Below are 22,150 nucleotides of genomic sequence, written 5' to 3' on the forward strand. Positions count from 1 at the left end.
TTCAGGATGAGAACAGAAATCGCGCGGCAGCAGCGGGAGGCCCCATTAGCTAAAGTGGTACCTCAGGTTAAGAACAGTTTCACATTAAGAACGGACCTCCAGAACGAATTAAGTTCTTAACCCGAGGTACCACTGTAATAGCAATCATCACCATCATCTGTTCCCATTGTTTATATTTTGTCAGTATACTGTGTTTGTGCTCTTTTGCTTTGGATATAGGCAGATATACATTGTTCTTTCTTAATTGTCATTTGATTCCATAAAGTTATTTCATGTACAAATTTATGTTAGGTTTGCAACTATTTTAAAACCAAAGCTGCATTTGATTCCTTATTTCTGAATTCTTCTTACTTTTTTTGCACTGTACTTGTCTTCTGCTGGTCCTCCTGCCCCGCCTGACAATGTGGTTAATGGAACGGAGGTTTTTAACCAGAGGTTGGAAGGCCATCTGTCAGGGATTCCTTAGCTGTGTACCTACAGGGAGTTGAACCAGATAACCCTTTGGGTCCAACTCTACAATTCTGATTCATCACCAAAGGTGAAGTAAGATTCAACTGCTGATCAGATTCTGTAGGTGGAATGGGAGGGCGCCATCTTGCCCTTTGTCTCAGGAGGCAAAGTTGAGGAAGGCTGATGTAGATGCACACAGAATTCATGTGGGGTGTTCGCCAGGCCAGCTAGGCCTCACTTAAGTGGAGTGTAACAGCAAACACACACTCACATTGCAGGGGAAGAGATTTAAGAAGCTGCCACGGGAATATGCTTCGTCTCCTGGAGCTCCCAAGCCTAGCAGCCCCCTTACCGGTGGTTCTCACATACTTGCTTTCACCGCCATCGTTTGTCAGCTTTGCAGATATTGATAAAATAAACGGCTTCTTCCCATAGTGCATGGCTAAACTATGGGACTTACTTTTTTATTCCATTCTTACTTAGTGTGCTTTAAAACAACTTCTGCTGCAAATTCCAAAGCAACCCCAGTTCATTCTCCATATTGCAGATAGGAAGGGTGGGAGAGAGTGCCTGCAGTGCGGTTCACACAGAATAGGAAAAAGAGGAACTTTTCATTTTGCTAGATTCAGGTAGGTAGCCGTGTTGGTCTGACACAGTCTCTCTCTCTCTCTATATATATATTATAAATATAAATAAATAAATAAAAATATATTATTTTTTATAGATTTTCATTTTGCTGTTATCTTTTAGGCTATTGGGGGTGAGGTTAGGCACACTGGTGCTGGAGCCAACTACATAAAAATATTGAAATTCTCCACTGATTTTCTTCTTCTTCAGGGCAGCACTCACTTCTGTACCTGGAAGTACTGTACAGTAGATGGCTTTTCAATGTGAACCGGGGCATGGCCTATGCAGACAAGGAGATGGGTCTTCTCTGCTTGCTTCTTATCTTTGTGTCTCTTCCTCCCTTTCCATCTTCTCCATTCTATTCCCCCTCCCAGCTAGCTGTCAGTTTCCCCTCCGCTCCCAGTAAGCATTCCATGCCACAGAGTTGTAGATAATGCTTCTCACCCACTGATCTGTTTACAATTTACAGACTGGAAGAAGCACCTCCAATCAAGTGACAAGGCGGGGTGGCAAGACACCATCTGTAGGGTAGGGTAGGGGAACCTGTGGCCTTTCGGGTGTTGCTGGACTACAGCTCCCATCATCCCTGGCCATTGGCAAATGCTGACTGGGTGGATGAGAGTTTAGAGTCGTGGAACATCTGCAACATACACTGGCTACACCTGCTTGAGAAAGAGAGAAGTGTCATCACACTTACGTTCTTTTTATAGGTGTCTTTATTTATTATTTAAAATATTTTAAACCTGCCCTTCACTGCAATGTGATAGGAGGCCAGGGTACAAGATGTAGAGGTACCAGAGTCATTTTTCCAACAGTAAACCTATTTTTAAATCTCTATATCGAACTAACCCTCAGTCTAGGCCTTTAAGTTGCTGGTCTAGGCCTTAAAGCATTACTTAAGGGGTTGTCCAACTTGAGTTAGATGATTCAGTGCATATCGGCACTTGCTGGAACTGAAAGTTCATAGCACAAATCAAGTGCAGATCCATCCTTTGGCAAACCGTGCCAAGAATGGAACCAAGAAGCTATGTATGGAATCCCTTCCTTTGGCTTCTCTGTTCCTGTAACTCCTATCTCCTCCCTCTCCCTGAAACGGAAGCCTGGAAGAACTTGTGATTTATTTATCTTTTGAAGAATTCCTGACAACAAAAAACACAATCTTCCTGCATACGCTCACTTCCTTCCAACGTAAACATCATTTTGTTGTCGCTCACAAGAAGTTGAGCTATTGGCACAGCACTTGGGGAATCCGCCAAAGGCTTCCATCGGTGTTTATGAGCTTTGGAGGAAATTCTATGTTTGCAGCTTGAAAGAGAGGAAACAGATGAATTTATGCGCTCAGCATATCACAAACAGATTTTTATAGGTTATCAATTTGCTTGATTTTTGGATTAAGGTTCAGCAGAGTAAAGCCTGAAGAGGATCAGTGAGCAGCCAAATACTACTTGAATTAAGTTTAGTGATATCTCCTAAGAGTTCCTCTCTCCTCCCTAATTTAACAACTGAGATCAGAAAGAATGTGAAACTCTTGTGGCGTGACAGGGAGAGCCTTGGGAACTGCTGCATAGAGGGGGTATTATTAGTCATCATAAATTAATGTAGAGGACAGTTAATGGCTGAGAAAGGCATGAAGGCATTTGCTTTATCGAAGGTCCAGTACCATCACTTCCTGCTCCAGGATAGTCACGTGACTGCAGGTCTGAAAGGAAAAAGGAAAAGGAAATGAAGGCCACAGCAGTCGAGAGCAGGTGGGGTGGCTAAATTCAACACAATGTACAGGCTGAAAGTGATACTACAGTCATACCTTCGGTTGAATGTGCTTTGGGATGAGTGTGTTCGAGTTGCACTCAGTGGCAAGCCAGAAGTAACGGAGCGCGTTACTTCCGGATTTCGCCGCTTATGCATGCGCAGACACTCAAAATGACGTCATGTGCAGAAGTGGCGAAAAGCGATGCGTGCGTGCGCAGACATGCCGTTGCTAGTTACGCTTGCTTCTAGATGCGAACGGGGCTCTGGAACGGATCCCATTCGCATCTAGAGGTACCACTGTAATTGTACATGGTGCATGGCAGTCTTAAAGTATTCCAAGTACCTCAACGTCACCAGCAGATTTCCCCTTCAGTGAGAGGTTTAGGAACAACGTGCTCCCCGCCCAGCTGATCTGGGTTGCCATCACACACCCAGCTCCCAGCTGCCTCTGCCTCAGGGCTCCATCCCAGATTCCCTGAATAGGGACCAAGGGCTAGCCCTGGGACAGCAAAGCATTTCAGAAGCACTAATTTGTTGCAAGAGTTTGTGCTGAGAATATCTTCTGCAGTCAAAAGCTCCAGCACCCACTGGAATTTCTTTTTCCTGGCTGCAATCCTAACCTTTGAGTAAGCCCCCTTAAATTCAATAGGACTCACTCCTAAACACACATTAGGATCCCACTATAAATTCTGATATTTTTGTGCTGGAGAAAAATCCACACCATCCTGCTTCACTGGCAGTTTCCAGCACTACACAGAGAAAGAATCTCAAATAGTGGGGAGAGAAAGAGGAGGCATTCTCTGACCCTAGCAGGCATCAGAACAGAAATTGGATAAAGTACAAGCAGGATTTGGGGGAATCAGCAAGAACCAGGCCAATGCACTTTGGATATACTTACTGTAAAGAGTGGGGGATCTTTGCTATGTGGATGGAACCCTTTTTGCCTACAGGAAGAGATCTCTTCCATGCCATGGTCTGTCAATTTAAAGAATCCAGTCCTAGAAAGATTGTAAATAAAATCACTTGTAAGCCTCAAAACTGATAGCAGGTTTCAGGGGGACAAGTTTTGTGTAACATATTTATTTAAATCTCAATCATTAGCACTTCTGGGTTTCCTACATATTTTTTGTAAACTGCTTTGAAGGTTGTTGTTTTTTAAACAATCAAGTGATGTATAAATTTAATGAACTAAACTGAACTGAACTACACTAAAATAAGCGGCATACATAAAATATTTTAGGTATCTGTGGTCTCTTCCAGTGGATGGGATGTACTAGACTTGCCTTTTATATGTATGAATGCATTTTTAGGGTTATCTCCATTCTGATTTTAATTTTTGTACTATTGAGTTACTTTTTGTAAAAGAAGAAGTGACTAATACGTGCATATAACAACAACAAAAGTCATCAGAAAGTCATGAAAAGAACATAGCATAAGAAGAGCCCTACTAATTCTTAAAAACTGGGAGGCAAATCACATAGATACAGGAAAAGGGGAGAGAGATCTGCAGATGGAAATCCCAGAAGAAGTTTGGAAATTCTTATCTGATAGCTACGAATTTTAGAGAAAATTGTGGTGAAATGGCTGTATAACGGCATTGGTTGTCACAGAGGAGTAAATGGGCAGGACGATTAGGCAATGGGAGGTGCTGGTTTGGCAAAGACAGTAAAGGAGATTTCATCTCTGTCTGGTGAAGAATGTTGGAAGGTGAGAAGATACTGAAGGATGGTATAGTCATAAATGAAGGAATTTAAGACAAGATGGATTAACAATCCACTATCATGTCTTTTGAATTATGTGGACAATCAAAGAATATCCAAGAACAGCCAAACCCTCGTACTGAACATATAAGCATACTGATCTGCTGTGGTGAGGACTGCAGGGCCTGCTCCTTCTGCAAGGACTTTGCCAGCTGGCCTAGAGGGCGGGGGCAGATTCACTGCAATGAACTCTCGGGCAGTGCTGGGGGGGGGGGTCTGCTATTGTTTTTCCTGCTCCGTGTTAGTGTGTTTTAAAATGCTTTTAAGATAATTTTAATCCATGGGGCTTAAAATTCTGGTTGTTTTTTGGGATGGAATGGGGTGGTTTTTAATGTTTAAATGGGGTTGGGGTTATTTTAATTGGTGTGTACAGTGGTACTTCTGGTTACATACTTAATTTGTTCCGGAGGTCCGTTCTTAACCTGAAACTGTTCTTCAGGTTAAGCACCACTTTAGCTAATGGGGCCTCCTGCTGCCGCCGCACCGCCGGAGCATGATTTCTGTTCTCATCCTGAAGCAAAGTTCTTAACCCGAGGTACTATTTCTGGGTTAGCAGAGTCTGTAACCTGAAGCGTATGTAACCCGAGGTACCACTGTAATTGTAAATTGTTTCTCTTTTATTATTTTCTATTGGTTTATTGTTTCATTTTGTAGTTTGTATAAGAAAACTTGTTTTTAAGGGTTCAGGGCTGGCCTGGGAGTGGGCCCTGGCCAATGGAATGGCTGGGCAGGTCCTACCGGGGTGGGATGCATTAGGACGCCAGATCTCGGTGATCATGGACAGGAGAAGGAGCCCAAGAGCAGCGTTCTCCCCATCTGTGATTCCCAGTAACTGGTGCTCAAAGACCTGGTGCCTCTTTTGATTGCTATGTTACTATGACTAGCAGTCAATGAGTCTTATTTAATTATTTAGAAAGAAATCCTAGAACTGCTTATTATTAACACAATCTCCAAGGTGGGGTGAGGAACGTATGTTTTGGAAGCACAAGGATGCAAATTCATCTGCTAAATGTTCATAATCCCCTTAGTGGAACCTAGTTCCTCCTTGCATCCTTAATCCCCCCCCCCCAAATTGTCCCAATTTTCCAAAATCTTTTAAACTCTGTTGAAGTGCAGCCTGGGTTATCTACATTTCTTATGGTTATTATCAGAGCTATTTTTCTAGAAAAAGAGGTGCCAGAGCTCCACATGAACTTCTCCCTTGTTCTCTTAGAATAGCAATGGCTCCCACCTCCGAGGGGCCAGGGCTGAGTTCCTGTGAGCTCTGGCTGGAAAAAAAGGCCTGGTTAATATTATTTTTAAATCCCCTCCTTCTACATTCCTCCTAGGCCTCATCTGCCCTCTCTTCTTGGCCTAAGCACCAAACCTCTGTTAGAATGCGGTGCAGAATGGAATGAACGTAGCACATTTATTTAGTCTGCAATACAAATAAATTGAACACTTACTCCTGGTATTTTGGCGAACAAACAATAGCTATAGACTCCGGCAGCATCATCTGATAGGAGCAGTGCGTATGTAGATCTACACTGGAAAGGAAAGCCGTTTGGGTAGGATGTGTCTAAATAAGGATGGAGGAAAAGAAGGAGAAATTAAAATCAAGCACCAAGAAAGGCATGGCTCATTCTTGACAACCACCAGGCAGGTGGGAAAGGCTCCTTTTCTCTAAGGAAACATTAACATGACCTTTCATAGCTCTTTATCAGAGTGGTCACCTTCCCCAAGCAACCCCACCCCCGCCCTAGCAATCAAAGTCCAGACTGGGGGAAGCAGAGACAGTGGTGTAGCGTGGGTTGTCAGCACCTGGGGCAAGGCAAGTAATTTGCGCCCCCTAATCCGGGGCAAGGCAAGTAATTTGCGCCCCCCCCCCGCTGCACTGTCCCTCCCCCAGATAGTCCCTCGCTCTCTCTCCGCACCGCACTGCACCGCACACCTGGCACCCCCCCCCTCCACAGTGGGCGGCGACCCGGCGGCTCGGATCGGATTCGCACAGCCAGCACGGCAGTGAGAGAGAGTGAGTGAGCCAGGTAGGGGCAGAGAGCTGCGAGTGCGAGCGCCCCCCCCCAGATGTTGCGCCCGGTGCGGCCGGCCCCCCCTGCACCCCCCACGCTACGCCACTGAGCAGAGAATAAGCAGGTGCAGTGCTGACCACTTCTGACCATAAATATTTGGGTGCTCGGTAAGTAAATTCAAATGCCATTCTGCACAAAGACTAGGACACAGAGCTCAATCTGGAAAGAAGTTTTCCTATGTAAGCCCCACTGAAATGAATGACTAAGAGCACAGTCAAGGGTGGTAGCCCTGGGATCAGACAGATTCAGCAGAGGGGTGAGAGGGTGTGGTCAGGGCCTGCCAAAGACATTTTGCTGCCTGAGGTGGCAAATAATTGTCCCCACTACAAGCCAAGTTGTTTTGGAACCGGAGGCAGAAAATCCCACAAGAAACCCCCCCACACAGAGAGCAATTCAACAGCAACAGCAGTTTGCTGCCCTTTCATGACACTTAAAATTAGCTGCCTGAGGCAGCTGCCTCACTGTGCCCAATGCTAGAGCTGGCCCTGGGTGTGATAAGCACCAAAGGAAATCCACTTGGTAATTCCACCCCCCCTCCCCACCATACACAGGCATGCAAGTAGTCACAATTCACTGAGAAGTTCGACTGCACAAGAGGAGCACACCAGGGTTTTGCACCCCCCAGCAGCAGGTTGCTTTGGGACCTTCCACAAATCTCTGAATTTGTCTTCTGCTCTACAGCAGGCAGCAGCCCATCGCTTTGCGGGGAAAGCACAAGAACCTGGCAAAGACTCAGCCCATAACAAGTACACCCACAAACAGGCTTTTGCACCTGGGAGGCCTTGAGCAAAGGCTTACATGGATCCATCCCAGAGTGATAAGGCTGTACTGATCCTGAATCAGGAAGAGCTCCTCCTCATTCTCGGTGTTGCAATAGTCAGGGCCCCCGTGCTGCTTGGGGATGATGACATGGGTTATGGTGAATTCGTTCTTCATCTGGAAGGGAAAAAAGAAGGGCAAGGAAGAGGAATTAGCAACAGCCAACAGTGCTTCCATTTAAGCACCACACAGCCCCAGTGACATAAACATAACGGCCTGTGAATGGAATGACCCAACACCACACTCCCAGCTTCAGAGACGTTAGAGACCTGGACAGTTTGGATGTTTTAGTGAATTTCAGCTTTCCCTCCTCCTCCTCCAATTACTGCTCACTTTCTGGTGTGATTTTTCAATGCCCTCTTGCCAATCCCACCAGCCTCACCTGCACTGCAATGGGCAGAATTAGATGACCCTTGGGGGTTCCTTACAATTCCACAGTTCTATGAACTAGGCCAGGCACCCCCAAACTCGGCCCTCCAAATGTTTTTTGGGACTACAAATCCCATCATCCTCAGCTAACAGGACCAGTGGTCAGGGATGATGGGAATTGTAGTCCCAAGACATCTGGAGGGCCGAGTTTGGGGATGCCTGAACTAGGCTGTACCTCCCCTTCCCATAAAAATGCCAAGCTCCTCTTGCTGTGTAAGGATTTCCCCCCAATTCCCTGCCTCCTCTATCACCCATATTTTTATTCCATTTCTCTTATGAGGGGTTCTAGGTAGGAGGGAGCCCGTGGCACAGTGCCCACATGTAAGCCCCTCTCCTACCTCCGTGTCACCTGCCAATGCCCCAGTAGGGCAGCAGACTACTCTGGAGGAGCACCCATTCAAATTCCCCACCATGCTTCCAAGATATAGTGGTGTTCCATGGTAAATTAAAATGGCAGCTCTCAGACACATCCACCACCCCTGGGACACCACATTAACTTCCCATGTTCTGTTCGGGGCACTGTGCAGCACCTGGATGGAGCTGCTGATGCAAAAGTGTGTTTGAAGGGTGGCTCGAGGCAGGCACCACTTCTGGGCCCTGCTGGGGCTGAGGAAACTGACTGAGATGTGGCTACCTGATCGACACCAGCATTTATACACGGCGTTCCCGTAACACGAGCAACCCATGATAAATGTCATTAAACAATGTAATCATAGAATCATGGAATTGGAAGTGACTACAAGGGCCATCCGATCCAAACCCTTGCAATGCAGGGATCCCGGCAAAAAAATCACTGACAGATGGACACCCAACCTCTGTTTAAAAGCCTCCAATGAAGCAGAGCAGATAAATCAAAGAGAAAAAATAAAATTTAGAAATATCCAGTATAAAAAGACAGCAACATGTCATACCATAACCAGAGAACATTGAAACATTTTTAGATAGATTAAAAGGTCTGTTTTGCTGCTGGCTCTTGATTTTACATCCCTCCGCTGCCTTGTTGTTGTTTAATTTTACAGAATTACTTTAAAAAAACCACCTGTGTTCCACTTTAAGAATCCGAAGGGCAAAAGCTGCCTAGATGAACAAATCTCCCACCTAGAGAAGTTTAAGGGAGGCTGGAGGCAAAGAAAAATGGGTAAAATTGGCTTTCTGGCTACAGTGTAAAAATATAAAAGCTAAGCTGAAAAAAACCCTCAAATGTTGGATGTTGCAAATATATTTAAGAACTTCATTTTTAAAAAAATTTAAAAAGTGGTCCTAATGTATTACAAAGGTTGCAGCATATAATTTTTTTTATTAAAAAAATGATTCATTTATCATTTTATCAAAACACATTGAAGCCACCATAACCTTCAAAGGTTTCAAACAACAAGCTGTACTATCCAATATCCAGAACAGCATCAGCCTAGGGTGGTTTGTAGGCTCCTGCACTGGTGAGATATTTTGACATCACCACCATCTGTCTGTCCATGGCCTCTGGGCTCCGTCTATTACCTCTTAGCCCTGCTGCCCACTCAGTCTTGCTGCTTCTCCACCACTCCTGCTGACAGCACACACCCTCTCTTGTCTCTAACTCTTATACAAGGTCTCCTCCAAAAGACGCCCCTCAACAAAGCTGACTTTTTGCAACTTGTATCTCATCAGGGTGAGTTTTTGCAAGAAAGAGTGTTCATGAACGTTCCATGACTTCTCATCAGGCAACCAGTTTTACACATGTGCAACAGTTTTGATATATGCACCCATGTTCTTTAAGTGATGTAAAGCAAGTTAATATTAATAAACACAAATATTTCCAAGTAATCAATCAGCAACTTGAGAGTCCTGAAACCGGGGACTACCAAATATTGACGTAATTATCCCAGAAGTCACCTTACCAGCCTCCCACAAAGGATTCCACATGTCTCTACACCCCTTGCAGTGTTTGCATCTGCCAACAGGAGGAATTTATGACAGAGCTCTCTGGGGACAGTCACATGGCGAAGTCCTTCCATAGTGGTATCTGCAGAGAGAAGAGAAGATTTTGATGTGCAGTGTCACAGGCATATATCAGGCCTGGTTCTAGCCTAAGCTTTTACCCTGAACTGCTAGTTCACTATGAGTGTGTATGTGAGGGAGGAAGGGAAGCATTCCAACGTATGAGTCAATGCCTGCAATCTGAACTGAATGGTCCAGACTCAGATTTACTACATGACCTGTTGTTTGGAAGAATAGGCCACAGGAAGATTGTTTTGAGACCAGCACTTTAAAAAAGGGCCAGTGGTTATTTCAACCAGAATTAAGAGGTAGCCCAAAGTTGTTGCTGTTAAGTGGAAATGAAAAGCTCTGGTGTCCTGCATAAAGTCCAAAAGCCCTTTCCAGTACAGTGGTACCTCGGGTTACAGACGCTTCAGGTTACAGACTCCACTAACCCAGAAATAGTACCTCGGGTTAAGAACTTTGCTTCAGGATGAGAACAGAAATCGCACTACAGCAGCGGGAGGCCCCATTAGCTAAAGTGGTACCTCAGGTTAAGAACAGTTTCAGGTTAAGAACAGACCTCCAGAACAAATTAAGTACTTAACCCGAGGTACCACTGTATGTGTGTCACCCCTTACATTCCACAGGGAGGGACCTACTAACAGAACTCATGACCGTCGCTCCACTGCAAAAATGTCTCAATGCTGCAGGATTCTCTGTACAGTAGTACCTCTGGATATGAATGGGATCCGTTCCGGAGCGCTGTTCGCATCCTGAAGTAAACGTAAGACGCGTCTGCACATGCATGGGTCGTGTTTCGCCGCTTCTGCGCATGTGCGTGACGTAAATTTGAGCGTCTGCACATATGCGCAAGCGGCGAAATCCGGAAGTAACACGCTCCGTTACTTCCAGGTCGCCGCAGAGCGCAACCCAAAAATCCTCAACCCGAGGTATGACTGTATTTCAGGACTGCCTTCTGAAAGAACTGATAATATTTTCAGTGAGCAGATGGAGGAAAATTGGGGGGGGGGGCGGGAGGATGAAAGGTGGGCGAATATTCAAGGATTAAGTTAGAACCCAGGTTTCTCCAATCAACCACTGAAGCCCACAAACTTGTTGGGTCCTTTGAGAACGGCCGTCTTGTCACATCCTGCCCCTGCAACTGGCCACTCAGGCACGCTGAGTTCCATCCAACAGTGGGAGGAGGCCTGACATTGGCCGTTGCGCCCCCTCAAAGGCCCGATGGGGCCTAGTCACAGCTGTGGGAGGGCCCAACAGAGCCCATCTGGCTGCGGAATAGAGGGGGCGGCCCCCTCAGTGAAAATGGGGGGGGGGGGGCTTGGCTCCCACAGCCCCACGTGCATGCACGCCTATGGCCACTCAAGAGCATGAGGGCAGGGCAGGAAATAAAACGGGCTTGTGAGGCGGCTCAGCTTCAGATGGCAAAACAGTAGCAGAGGGATCTGTCTCTTCTGCAGAGAACATACCAGATCCTAGAATCAGAATTGTAGAGTTGGAAGGAACCCAAAGGGTCATCTTGTCAACACTCCACAATACAGAGATCTGGATCGGCACAAGCAGGGTTTTAAGTGTTACAAAAGTGGAGTTATTTAGTTTTAGAATACTCTCACGTTGTCGGTGAGGGGTTTGTTCATGCTTTGATGTGGAAGGGAAGGAGATCTGTCACCCAATAGGCAAACAAGGTGGGTCAAGGCATACTAACTGTTTTCTGGGCTCCCCAAAGCTCCAGGTTTCAGAGACCTGTCCACAGTGGGGGGTTTGGGCAGCACTCCTCCTCCACTGGGGCTCAAGGGCTTGAGCACGCCAGGCACCAAGGGGCCATCCGAGGTGTTGGGGGTTGGCTTCCCAAACTGCTGCACGATTTTCAGGCGCTCCTTCTCCAGCTCCTGGCGCCGGATCATTTCCTCGAATGCATTGAACTGCTCCTGCTCGGCCTGCTGCTGCTTCATCCTGGCCACCCTCTGCCTCTCCTCCTCCAGCTGCTGCTGCAGAGCCAGGCTGCGGGCAAACTCTTCCTCCTGCTTCTTCTGCATCAGGAACATCAGACAAGGGGCCAGGTGAGAAAAGGTGCAACACAGGCAGCCCATGGGTCTCACAGGCAAAAGCAGATTTAAAAAGAAATCCAGCTGTTCATGGACAATTCTTCAAAGGCCACCCCATGGAAAGAACATCGCTATAATCCAGATCTAATTAAGGCATGTGTCACCAGGGCTAAACCAGTATCTTCTGGGCACAGGTTGGTGTGTACCAACCTAAACTGGGCAAAGGCATTCCTCGCTGTGGCCATCACTTGAGCATCCAGGCTCAAGGCTGGATTCAGGAGAACGCTCAGACTATAATCTGAGATTTAACGGGGAGTGTTACTCCCATTCGCAACAGGCTATAAGCAAGACTACCTCATTTATGTTAACTTCAAATTTGTTCTTCCCCACCCAGTCCTTTATTGACCCCAAGACACCAGAGCAGAACCTCCATAGCCACTCTGGATGAAGATGGAAGAGTTAATTTATTTTTTTCTGAATACCGGTTGCTGGAATAGGGAGAGAGACCAAGGGTAGCTGGGGTACAGTGCTGGGATAGCATGTCAGCTTCCTTGTTTGACCAGGACCAAACACAAACAGACTCCAAACAGCCACCATTCCCTGCAAGCTGTGGTCTTCAGAGGCACAATTTGGAGCTCATGCATTTCTCCTCCTGTTACTCACTTTTTGTACATTGTACTCTGCATATTCTTTGTTGTATCTTTCTAAAAGCTCCTTTTTCAGCTCTTCAGCTCTAGGAAATGCAACTTCTTTTAGTTTCTGGGTGGAGAGAAAGGAAGCATGAAAATCAAGTTCTTTAGAACTCAAACAGAAGCTGCGATCAGTAGCAGTGTGACAATAAGAACCATTATTAAAGGGGCCTGGAACAGTGGGCCAGGATGTTTGCCTAGGCAAGCACCACTGAAATAAATTGGAGCTGTGCAAGAGCACAGCAGGGAGAGGGAGTCAGGACAGAAACTTACAAGGAAGGGTGACACGCTTCTTTCTCTCTCGGGTGCCTGCATTTTGCAACATACCTCATTGCAAAATAGGTTCTATATATGCTTGTGATAGACTAACAGCTTCTTCCTCATTGCCAGTATCTGGGAGCTACAGCAGCTTTTCTCAAGAGGAAAATCTTAAAACAAAGTTTCCCCATTACGGCCAGTGTGGCCACTTACTTTTACTGTGTCTCTCTTCTCAGGAATGATAGCAGTTTTGTAATCACGATGCTTCGGAAGTTTCTCTATGAAGAGCCTTGGAATAGAGAGGACAAAGAAAGTGAAAACAGGCAGCTGAGATTTAGGAAGGAGAACCCTGGTCACACTTGGGTTGTTACAGCATTTCCAGGTCCAATACAATAATCCTGTGTGGCTAAGATCAGGCCTACGTACCCTGATCACCTGGGGACTCTGGGATCAGAATTTCAGTTTACATTTTTTACAGCAAAATTCCAGGACACAATCCTGCTCTCCACCACAAACTAAAGACATCCCTTTTCTAACATAGGCACTCCACAGGAAACTGCATCTCAAACAGACTCAGAATATCACACCTAGAGCTTTGGGTCACAGGATCGTAATCTCTGTAGGAAATTGCATCTGTGTTGCTCATATAGCTCTACTTAAATGGCAAACTTGCTCCCCAAGATAAATTTGACTCTCTGCATACAAAACAGTCCCTGGGCAAAAGCTGAGCTTTCTGCCACTTCCTTCTTCTAATGGAAATGGTCCCCACAGTCAGGTACTGGAGCAGACTATAATTTGCAAATCTGGATATTCTGTTCCTCCACACAAGCAAAGACCATGGGAATTATTTGTTCAAAGGAAAAGCTGGCCTGCCAAGTAGCATCAAAGCAAAACTCAAGCCTACTTCAGGCACAGGTTTGCATAAATGGAAATGGTTCAGCCTCCGTTTTCAAATGCAGTCTTAAGGGTCCTATTTTAGCAACTTAAATGTACTTTCATTCAGATGCTGATTTAGGCCAGGATTGGCCAACCAGGAGCTCAGTCTCCAAACAACTTTATCCAACCCCTCCAAATCCTAAAGAAAACACAGTAAACAAACATGTTTCTAGGTCGACCTCAGTTTTATTGTCTCGCTACTGCATTTGCCTTCTGGAAAGGCAAGATGAACCAGTGGCATAGCGTGAGTTGTCACCACCCGGAGCAAGGCAAGTAATTTGCGCCCCCCCCCCCGCTGCACTGTCCCTCCCCCAGATAGTCCCTCGCTCTCTCTCTCTGCACCGCACCGCACGCCTGGCACCCTCCCCTCCACAGTGGGCGGCGACGCGGGGCAAGGCAAGTAATTTGCGCCCCCCCCCCCCCGCTGCACTGTCCCTCCCCCAGATAGTCCCTCGCTCTCTCTCCGCACCGCACGCCTGGCACCCTCCCCTCCACAGTGGGCGGCGACCCAGCGGCTCGGATCGGATTCACACAGCCAGCACTGCAGTGAGAGAGAGTGAGTGAGCCAGGTAGGGGCAGAGAGCTGCAAGTGCGAGTGCGCGCCCCCCAGATGTTGCGCCTGGTGCGGCCGCCCCCCCTGCACCCCCCACGCTACACCACTGAGATGAACTCACCACTCTGCCCCTTTGGGAAGCACATTTGCTTCTCAGTACCTCCCCATTACAACCTCCCATAATCTGAGCAAATTTGCTCTGCACCTATGAAGCGCTTCGCAATGGCTGTGCCAACTTCATTCAAAAGTCTGAGCATCCCTGGTGGGATCAGGTTGAGCAACCCTCCAAAAATGGATAATTTAGGCTAAGCTATGCTTAGTCCTCCAAGACGAGTTCCCTCACAGTAAGGACGGTCCTGCACAAGGCCTGACAAAACAGAAACACCATTTGTACTGTAATCCACACAGAGTTTCCTCGTTGTTGCTGCATTTGTTACTGCAATGGCAGAATCACAGTTGGAGGATTTGTTTAGTTAAAGGAGGCTTAGGTGGCTGCCAAGAGGGAGCAGAGCTGGAAGGGATCCACCAAGTTTTACACTTAGCAGGTCCCTTGGCCAGTTTCTCTTCCCAGAAATGCCCATAAAAGAGGAAGCATGGAAGGTTAAGCAAGGCTGAAGGTGATGCTAATCAGGAAAAAATGTACTGAATGTAATGGGGCTGGAGCAGGAAAATTGTGCATAGAAGATGCCTGGGTAATGGTGGCAGCAACAGCCATTGGAAAAGAGAGAAGGCTGACCATACCAGACCCCCACTTCCATTTTTGGAACTACCAAGAATTTAACATACGCTTGGAGAAGTTTTGAAACGAACTGTGAAGCGGATTTTCAGCATGTTAAAGGACTTCAACAGCACCTGAAACCCTAAAGCTGCAACACTATGAACACTTACTCAGAAGTAAGCCCTAACAAACTTGGTGGGACTTACTTCTGAGTAAACACACAGAGGCCACAAACCAGCCCACAGAACTAAAGGGGGGGGGAGGGCGGAGGAGCTCAATGCAATACACTGGACTCTGAAGGAAGGCAGCCAATCACATCCAAGACAGGAAAGAAAAGGCATTTTGCTTGGGAACTGAATGAATGTAAAGGTTGTGAAAGCGAGTAACTGCATGGGAGGTTCCTGCGATATGCATGACATCACCGCCTATGAAGAGTGCCAATATCCCTTCTTGGCTACAAGGAACGCTGCTCTTCTGGAATCCAAATCCTTAGGGAGGATTTTGAGGCACTGCTAAAAAAACTGGTTGAACAGTAAAGCGACTTTCAATGTTACTGGAAAAACCCCAACAGCACAGCTCACTAGAAATTTGATATTGTCTCCTAGGAGTAGGAAGATTCCCACTCCCCCACCCTGCCCCCAGCTTTGACTCCCAAATCTCTCAAAGAAAACTTAAAAGGTAAAGGTACCCCTGACCGTTACGTCCAGTTGCAGACGACTCTGGGGTTGCGACGCTCATCTCGCTTTACTGGCCAAGGGAGCCGGCGTGAACCAAAGCAGTGCACAGAAACGCCATTTACCTTCCCACTGGAGTAGTACCTATTTATCTACTTGTATTTTGACGTTCTTTCAAACTGTGAGGTGGGCAAGAGCTGGGTCTGAACAATGGTAGTTCACACCGTCATGGAGATTTGAACCGCCGACCTTCCGATTGGCAAGCCCTAGGGTCAGTGGTTTAGACCACAGCGCCACCCGCGTCCCTCAAAGCAAACTTAGAAGATTGTTAAGACTGATATATGTGGCATCTTAACAATAAAAAAACACAACAGGCCTTTGATTGGGTAACCTTAAACTGCAACTCTGAGCCAGCTATCAGCTTTTCATTCAAACACTGAAGGGAAAATGTGAACCTCATGGCTCAATAACCAGTGAATGCCAACAAGTGAAAATGAAGGTCCTCTTTCCCAGGGGAGGAATGGAAGAGGATTCTCTCGGCCTAGTAAGAAATAAGCTGAACTGAATGAGGAACTGAAGCTGCATGTCAATATATGCGGCCAGGCAGACTGCTGTTTGAGGCCAGTTACAGAAAGCTAACTTCATTGGCTAACAGTCCGTTTCTGAGCACAATTCAAAGTGTTGGTTATGGCCTATAAGGCCTTATATGGCTTGCCCAGGCTATCTGAAATATTGCATCTCCCTAAGATTCTTGGGTGAGCACCTTCTCTCGGTCCCATCAACTTAAGGAGGACGGTTGGTGGTGACCCAAGAGACAGCCTTTCCTGTGGCTGCTTCCAATTTGTGGAATTCCCTCCCAGGAGAGATTAGATTGGTTCCCTCTTTGCTATCCTTCCACCAGCAGGCTAAGACCTTCCTGTTCAGACAGGCCTTTAAAAACTTAAGGTGCAGACCATTATAGTCAGGGCAAATTGCACTTTAATTGCCGGTTCTAAATGTGCTCTGATGGTGGTGGTGGTGATACTTTGCCCCTAGCCATTCAGGGCAGCTCCCAACAAATTAAAACACAATACGACATCAAACCTTAAAAACTTCCCTGAGCAAGGCTGCCTTCAGATGTCTTCTAAAAGTCAGATGGTTGCTTATTTCCTTGACATCTGACAGGAGGGTGTTTCACAGGGCGGAAGCAACTACTGAGAAGGCCCTCTGCCTGGTTCCCTGTAATCTCAGTTCTTTCAGTGGGAGTATTTTAATTACTGTTTTCAACTTGTTTGTTTCTATAACACTGGTATTTTATAATGTTGTTTTCAAATGTTGCAAGCTGCCTTGAATCCCAGTTTGGGAGAAAGGAGGGATATAAATTAATAAATTAAATACACAAACCTAGCAAATCCTTTTGCACTCAACAATCCAGGCAAGTTACAGTTTTTGTTAGTTTGGCAGTCAGTGCTACAGCCCAGAGACCTCCCTTGAGCCCGCTTGTTGATAATTACAAAAACTACTTTTCTGGGTTAAAAGAAACTCATTTGACTTTTCATCCTCATATAATGGAATCAATAAGGTCCCTCTGCCCACCCCCAGAAGTAATTTTTACAGCATTCACACAGTGTCCCCCCCCCCCCCGGCAGCTGTTGTATTAATGACTATTGGGAGTGATGAGCAAAACACAGCGCTTTTCATGCCCAGGACATTACACCAGTGACATGCTCATTTATCTTCCCCATCCCTACTGCGCTTGTACCATATTTTATTTTGTTTATAAAAATATTTCTATATTGCTATGTAATAAAAGAAACTGCATTAAAGTGGTATACAGCAATAAAATATAACAGGCATGTCCAAAAAAGGTAGATCGCAATCTACCAGTAGATGAGGGTGTTCCTGTTAGATATCCGGCCCCTAAGCGATCTCCTTACAAAGAAGCAAAAAAAGCAAAAAACAAACTTTGGCTTACTACTTTGCCTGTCCTAAAAAAGCTCCACAACTTTGGCTTCCTAAAAAAAGTTCAACAACTTTGGGTAGATCACTGCCAGTTTTTTAATACTGTCAGTAGATCGCAGTCTATTGGGAGTTGGACATCCCTGAGATATAAAACTGTACAATAAAACTATATTAAAGGGTTAAAAACAGACACCAATTAGTGATTGTGGAAGGCTGTATTCTTAATTGCCTGCATAGGCCAGGCAGAACAGCAAGGTTTTCAACAGGCACTTAAAAATTGGCACAGAAGGTGCCTGCTTAATCTCTACTGGCAGAGTGTTCCACAGGACTGTGCTGATGACACTAAAGGCATGGTTTCTTGCTGATGCCAAATGAGCACCACCAACTTGGGGAATGACCAATGACGCTTCTGCACATGATCTCAGTAATATAAAGGTTGGGCTGGGATATAAGAGTTCAGGCGATCCCTGAGGTACCCAGGACCTAAATTGTCCAGGGCTTTGTAAATGAATACAAGGACCTTGAACTGGCTCAGTAGCAGATGGGCAACCAGAGCAGAATGTTTAACAAAGGTGTCCCATGTTTTTGGTCCACTGCCCCCACCAGCAGTCTGGCCACTGCATTCTGCACCAGCTGGAGCTTTCAAACCAGATCCAAGGACAGCTCCAGTAGAGTGGATTACAGTGATCTAGTCTTGAGGTTACAAATGTATGGACTACATTGGTCAGGCAATTCTTGTCCAGGAATGGTTGCAGCTGGAGAACCAGACAAAGCTGGTAAAGGGGACGTGGGCCTACTCAGAGTAGACCACTGAAATGAATGAACCTAAGTTAGTCATGTATTTCATTTTCAATTGGTCAAGTTGGACTAACATTTGATACAACCCATAGGCCAGCCTGTTGATCCAGCTAGCTCAGTACTGTCAACACTGACTGGTGGCATCTATCCAGGCTTTCAGACAGGCAACATTCCCACCACTACCTCTGGGTATAGGGTGGTATATAAATTTGATTAATAATAATAATACCTGGAGAAACCAGGGGTTGAACCTGGGACCTTCTGCATGCAAAGCAGATGTTCTACCTATGAGCTACAGCCCTTCTACTGAATGCACATCCATTACATGCAGGCTGGACCCTTGCCTTGTCTTTGAATCAAGATTTACAGAACTTCCCACAAAGATTAAAATGCAGTTGAGGGTTGATTTGACAGGTTGCTTAGATAAACCCTTAGGCTCAGGTTTGGGATGAGACAAAGTCATCTTCTTCTTGCTGATTAAAAACTTAGGTGAGGGAAGAAGCCAGTACTGGCACACCTGAGTCACAATAAGTAACTGGGCAAGAATCTCGTATAAGCTCCATCTGGCCCAGCTGGTTTACAATACAATGGTACTTCTGTTATTACTGATCAATGCAAATTTCTTACGTGATGTACTTGTTGTACAATATAAAGGCACGTTCAATGTTGCCTTCTTCAGAATAGATAGTTGCCATCCGGATGATCTCAACTCCAGAACGATAGTACCTCCGAGGTGGGACATCTTCATTCACCTCCACACTACTGCCCATTTGGATAAGACCCCTGACCCGGTCCTCTGGGGGCAGGCTGACATCTGCGTGGTCAGGCATAGGGGGTCAGTCTGTAGAGAGAATTGATATGACCGGCACTGAAATCATTTGTATCCAGATAAACCCTTTAACTGAAATCTCTGGAAGATACACGGGGACATGGACTCTCATATAAACTTAAGCTCTAATATTTGTGTAAGTGAAGAATGCTGGTGAAAACACATCTTATAACTACAATCCAATAAGCCTTAAGGTCACAGTGTCTCAGGTATTAATTATAAAAAGCATATCAAACAATCATTTCCACTACCAGTTGTGTCTTCAGAAGCAGGAACTGGATACTACAAGTTGTTTAAGAGACCAAATTATAAGGAATTGCTAAATTAAATTTAGTAGGAAACCTCTCTTTCGCTACTAGAAATCCCCCCCTCTCATCATATTGCTGCAGCTCAGGAAATGGCTTTTATACGGGCTAAATTATATTTTAATATATTGGGTTTTTTTGTACTTTTGATGTTTTATTATAATAATATACTTTTTGTTCACTGCCTTGGATAGAAAGGCAGCCTTTAAGTATAGTTCCACCTGGTACTGTAGTCAGCTTGATGATGATGCTACCCTTCATCAGATTTTTTTAATGCTAGAATAGGAGCTGTGACTTCCAAACAGCCTCCCTTTTTCAGCTGCTGATAATAAGCAACCTTCCCAAATAGCTTTGCCTCAGGTAATGTGTGCATGTGGGCTTTTTATACTAAACTGTGACACTCAACTTGTGCTGTACCTCTCATTCACTAGATGAGCATGCTACACACACAACTTTTGGTGCCTCTGCTACAGAGATTACACAATCGTCTTTCTGAAGTCTTTTTGCACTGAAGTCCAGACTGATCCTCCAACTGAAGGCACCCAGATCAGCCTTTCCCAATCTGGGATATTTTGGACTACAAGTCCCATCAGTCCCAACCAGCAAAGCTATGCTTCCATCAAGCCCAGAATCATACAGCAGCACAGGCTTAAAGTGAGTTACATGCCAAACATCCAGAGAACATCAGGTTGAGTACAGGGGTTATTTAAATTGGTGGTGGGAATTAGAAAGAAAACTAGATATGGCATTCAAGCCCTACCACTGCTAGCAAGGCAACAGGCAAGCCTTGGGCAACTACTCGCTGCCCCTTGTTCCAATGCCAGGAAATCACACACGGATCTCCTACCACAATCTAGAACATGATGTTGGGCTACAGTTAAGTTAACCTATGGCATTCGCTGCAACAGGAGATAGTGATGGCCACGAACTTGGATGGATTTAAAACAGAATCGGACAAATTCATGGAGAAGGTAGTGACCAATGACTACTAGCCATGATGCTCTTCCCTCACAGTTGTTGGAAACCAAAGGACGAGAGAGGTCCTGTTGCGCTCATGTCCCGCTTGCATGTTCCTGGCAGGCATCTAGTTGGGCACTTTGAAAAGAGGATGCAGGACTAGATGGGCCATTGGCCTGATCCAGCAGGCTGCTCCGTGGTGAGCTTGTGAGAGAGTGACTGGCCAAGGAGCTTCAAAGCCAAGTGCGGATTTGAACCTGGCCTGGTCCAACTCTCTCATCACTACACCACTCTGGCTCTCTCACTGCTGGGATCTTATAAGATCCTTATAGAGAGAGCAGACAACGAATGATTATTGTCATGATATCTGCAGAGCTGGAGAAAAATCATTTCTGCTCAAACAGCGAGCAGAAGGTGTGCTGATGTTGCTCCTTGGAGTGGCAGCGCTGAAATGAGGACAACAGCTTGGAGCAAGGCTAGTCAACATGATGCCCTCCAGGTGCAACTCCCTGCAGCCTGCATGGCCAACGAACAGGGGTGATGGTCCACACAGCAGAATTTGTGTGGTGCCAAAATTCTGCGCACACCCCCACCTCTCGCCTTTCATTCTACATTGCTGTTGTGGCATCTGCTGCAGGTGCCCTCGAGGCTCCACACCCAGTGCTACTGAACAACTTGAGCTCCTCTAAATCCACCTCTGGGTCCAGCAACGTCTGATGGGCACTGAAGGACCGTGAGAAAAAGGTGCTGGACTAGGCGGTTCCTTGGTCTGATCTGACTGCAAGGCTCGCTTTGTCCTCTTACTGCTCCCGTCACCCTAACCATCGGCTGCCACCGCTGGGTGGGCGTCCACTCCTGGAGGGTTTTATTATGCATTTTGCATTTTGATGTTGTGAACTGCCTTGGGGTCTCCGAGTGAATGGCGGTACACAAATTTCATAGCTGTCAACTTTTCCCTTTTCTTGCGAGGAACCCTATTTGGAATAAGGGAATTTCCCTTAAAAAAGGGAAAACGTTGACAGCTATGGCAAATTTAGTAGGCAAATAAGCAGCAGCAACAGTCCTCCCTCCCTCCCCGGCAGCTGAGCCCGGCGCCTCGGTGAGCCGGTCCGAGAGGCGGGCTGCTGCGCCGATGCCTCCCGCCCCCCGGACGGCGAGGGAAGCGGCCAAGAGCTCTGCAGTTGGGGGCGGCAGGCTCGAAGGGCGGCAGCAAAGCAGGAGCCGCGGCTCGCGGAGCTCCTAGGCCGCCTTCCAGGCCCCGGACTCACCTGGGCTTGGGCCCGCGGGCCGCCTCTCCTGGCTGGGCTGCGCAGACCTGCGAGCGACGGACGGAGGCCGATACGGAACATGAGCCACTTCCGGGAGGCCACTTCCGGCTTCTCTAGCCCGGCCCTCCTGCCACAGAGATATTTCAACAGAGATATATTTAGGTGAAGGGTAGCTGCTGAGTGTCGATAGGCGGCTTCCGGGTTCTCGTTGGAGAAACTCGCTTCCCCTTCCCCACGTGCACCCAAGCCCGGGCGGAGGTGAAAGCGGCTCATAGAAAGAGGGTGGTTTTGTCGCTCGG

At 46.5% G+C, this 22,150-nt stretch overlaps 1 protein-coding gene across 1 annotated transcript; it reads right to left on the reverse strand.

Annotated features, from left to right (window-relative positions):
- Window positions 1-1,775: 1,775 nt before the first annotated feature.
- STAMBP (STAM binding protein) lies at window positions 1,776-21,978 on the reverse strand. The gene is made up of 10 exons (XM_083454138.1): window positions 21,852-21,978; window positions 19,120-19,333; window positions 13,086-13,161; window positions 12,589-12,684; window positions 11,586-11,910; window positions 9,781-9,905; window positions 7,454-7,591; window positions 6,032-6,144; window positions 3,725-3,824; window positions 1,776-2,776 (listed from the first exon to the last, which is right to left on the reverse strand). Exons 2-10 carry the CDS (start codon window positions 19,320-19,322, stop codon window positions 2,720-2,722), a joined length of 1,233 nt encoding a protein of 410 aa, XP_083310264.1. The 5' UTR covers window positions 19,323-19,333; window positions 21,852-21,978; the 3' UTR covers window positions 1,776-2,719.
- Between the last annotated feature and the right edge of the window lie 172 nt (window positions 21,979-22,150).

This window comes from Podarcis tiliguerta, assembly GCF_965153285.1.
Source record: "Podarcis tiliguerta genome assembly, chromosome: 8".
NCBI lineage: Eukaryota > Metazoa > Chordata > Lepidosauria > Squamata > Lacertidae > Podarcis > Podarcis tiliguerta.

Excerpts from the sequence above, each read along its gene's own strand:
- STAMBP (XM_083454138.1), bottom strand. The coding sequence starts at position 19,322 with ATGCCTGACCACGCAGATGTCAGCCTGCCCCCAGAGGACCGGGTCAGG. Across the intron at positions 11,911-12,588 it reads CAGAGTACAATGTACAAAAA|AAGAAGCAGGAGGAAGAGTT; the intron begins GTGAGTAACAGG and ends TTCCTGATGCAG. Across the intron at positions 2,777-3,724 it reads AAGATCCCCCACTCTTTACA|ACCTGCAGTCACGTGACTAT; the intron begins GTAAGTATATCC and ends TTTTCCTTTCAG.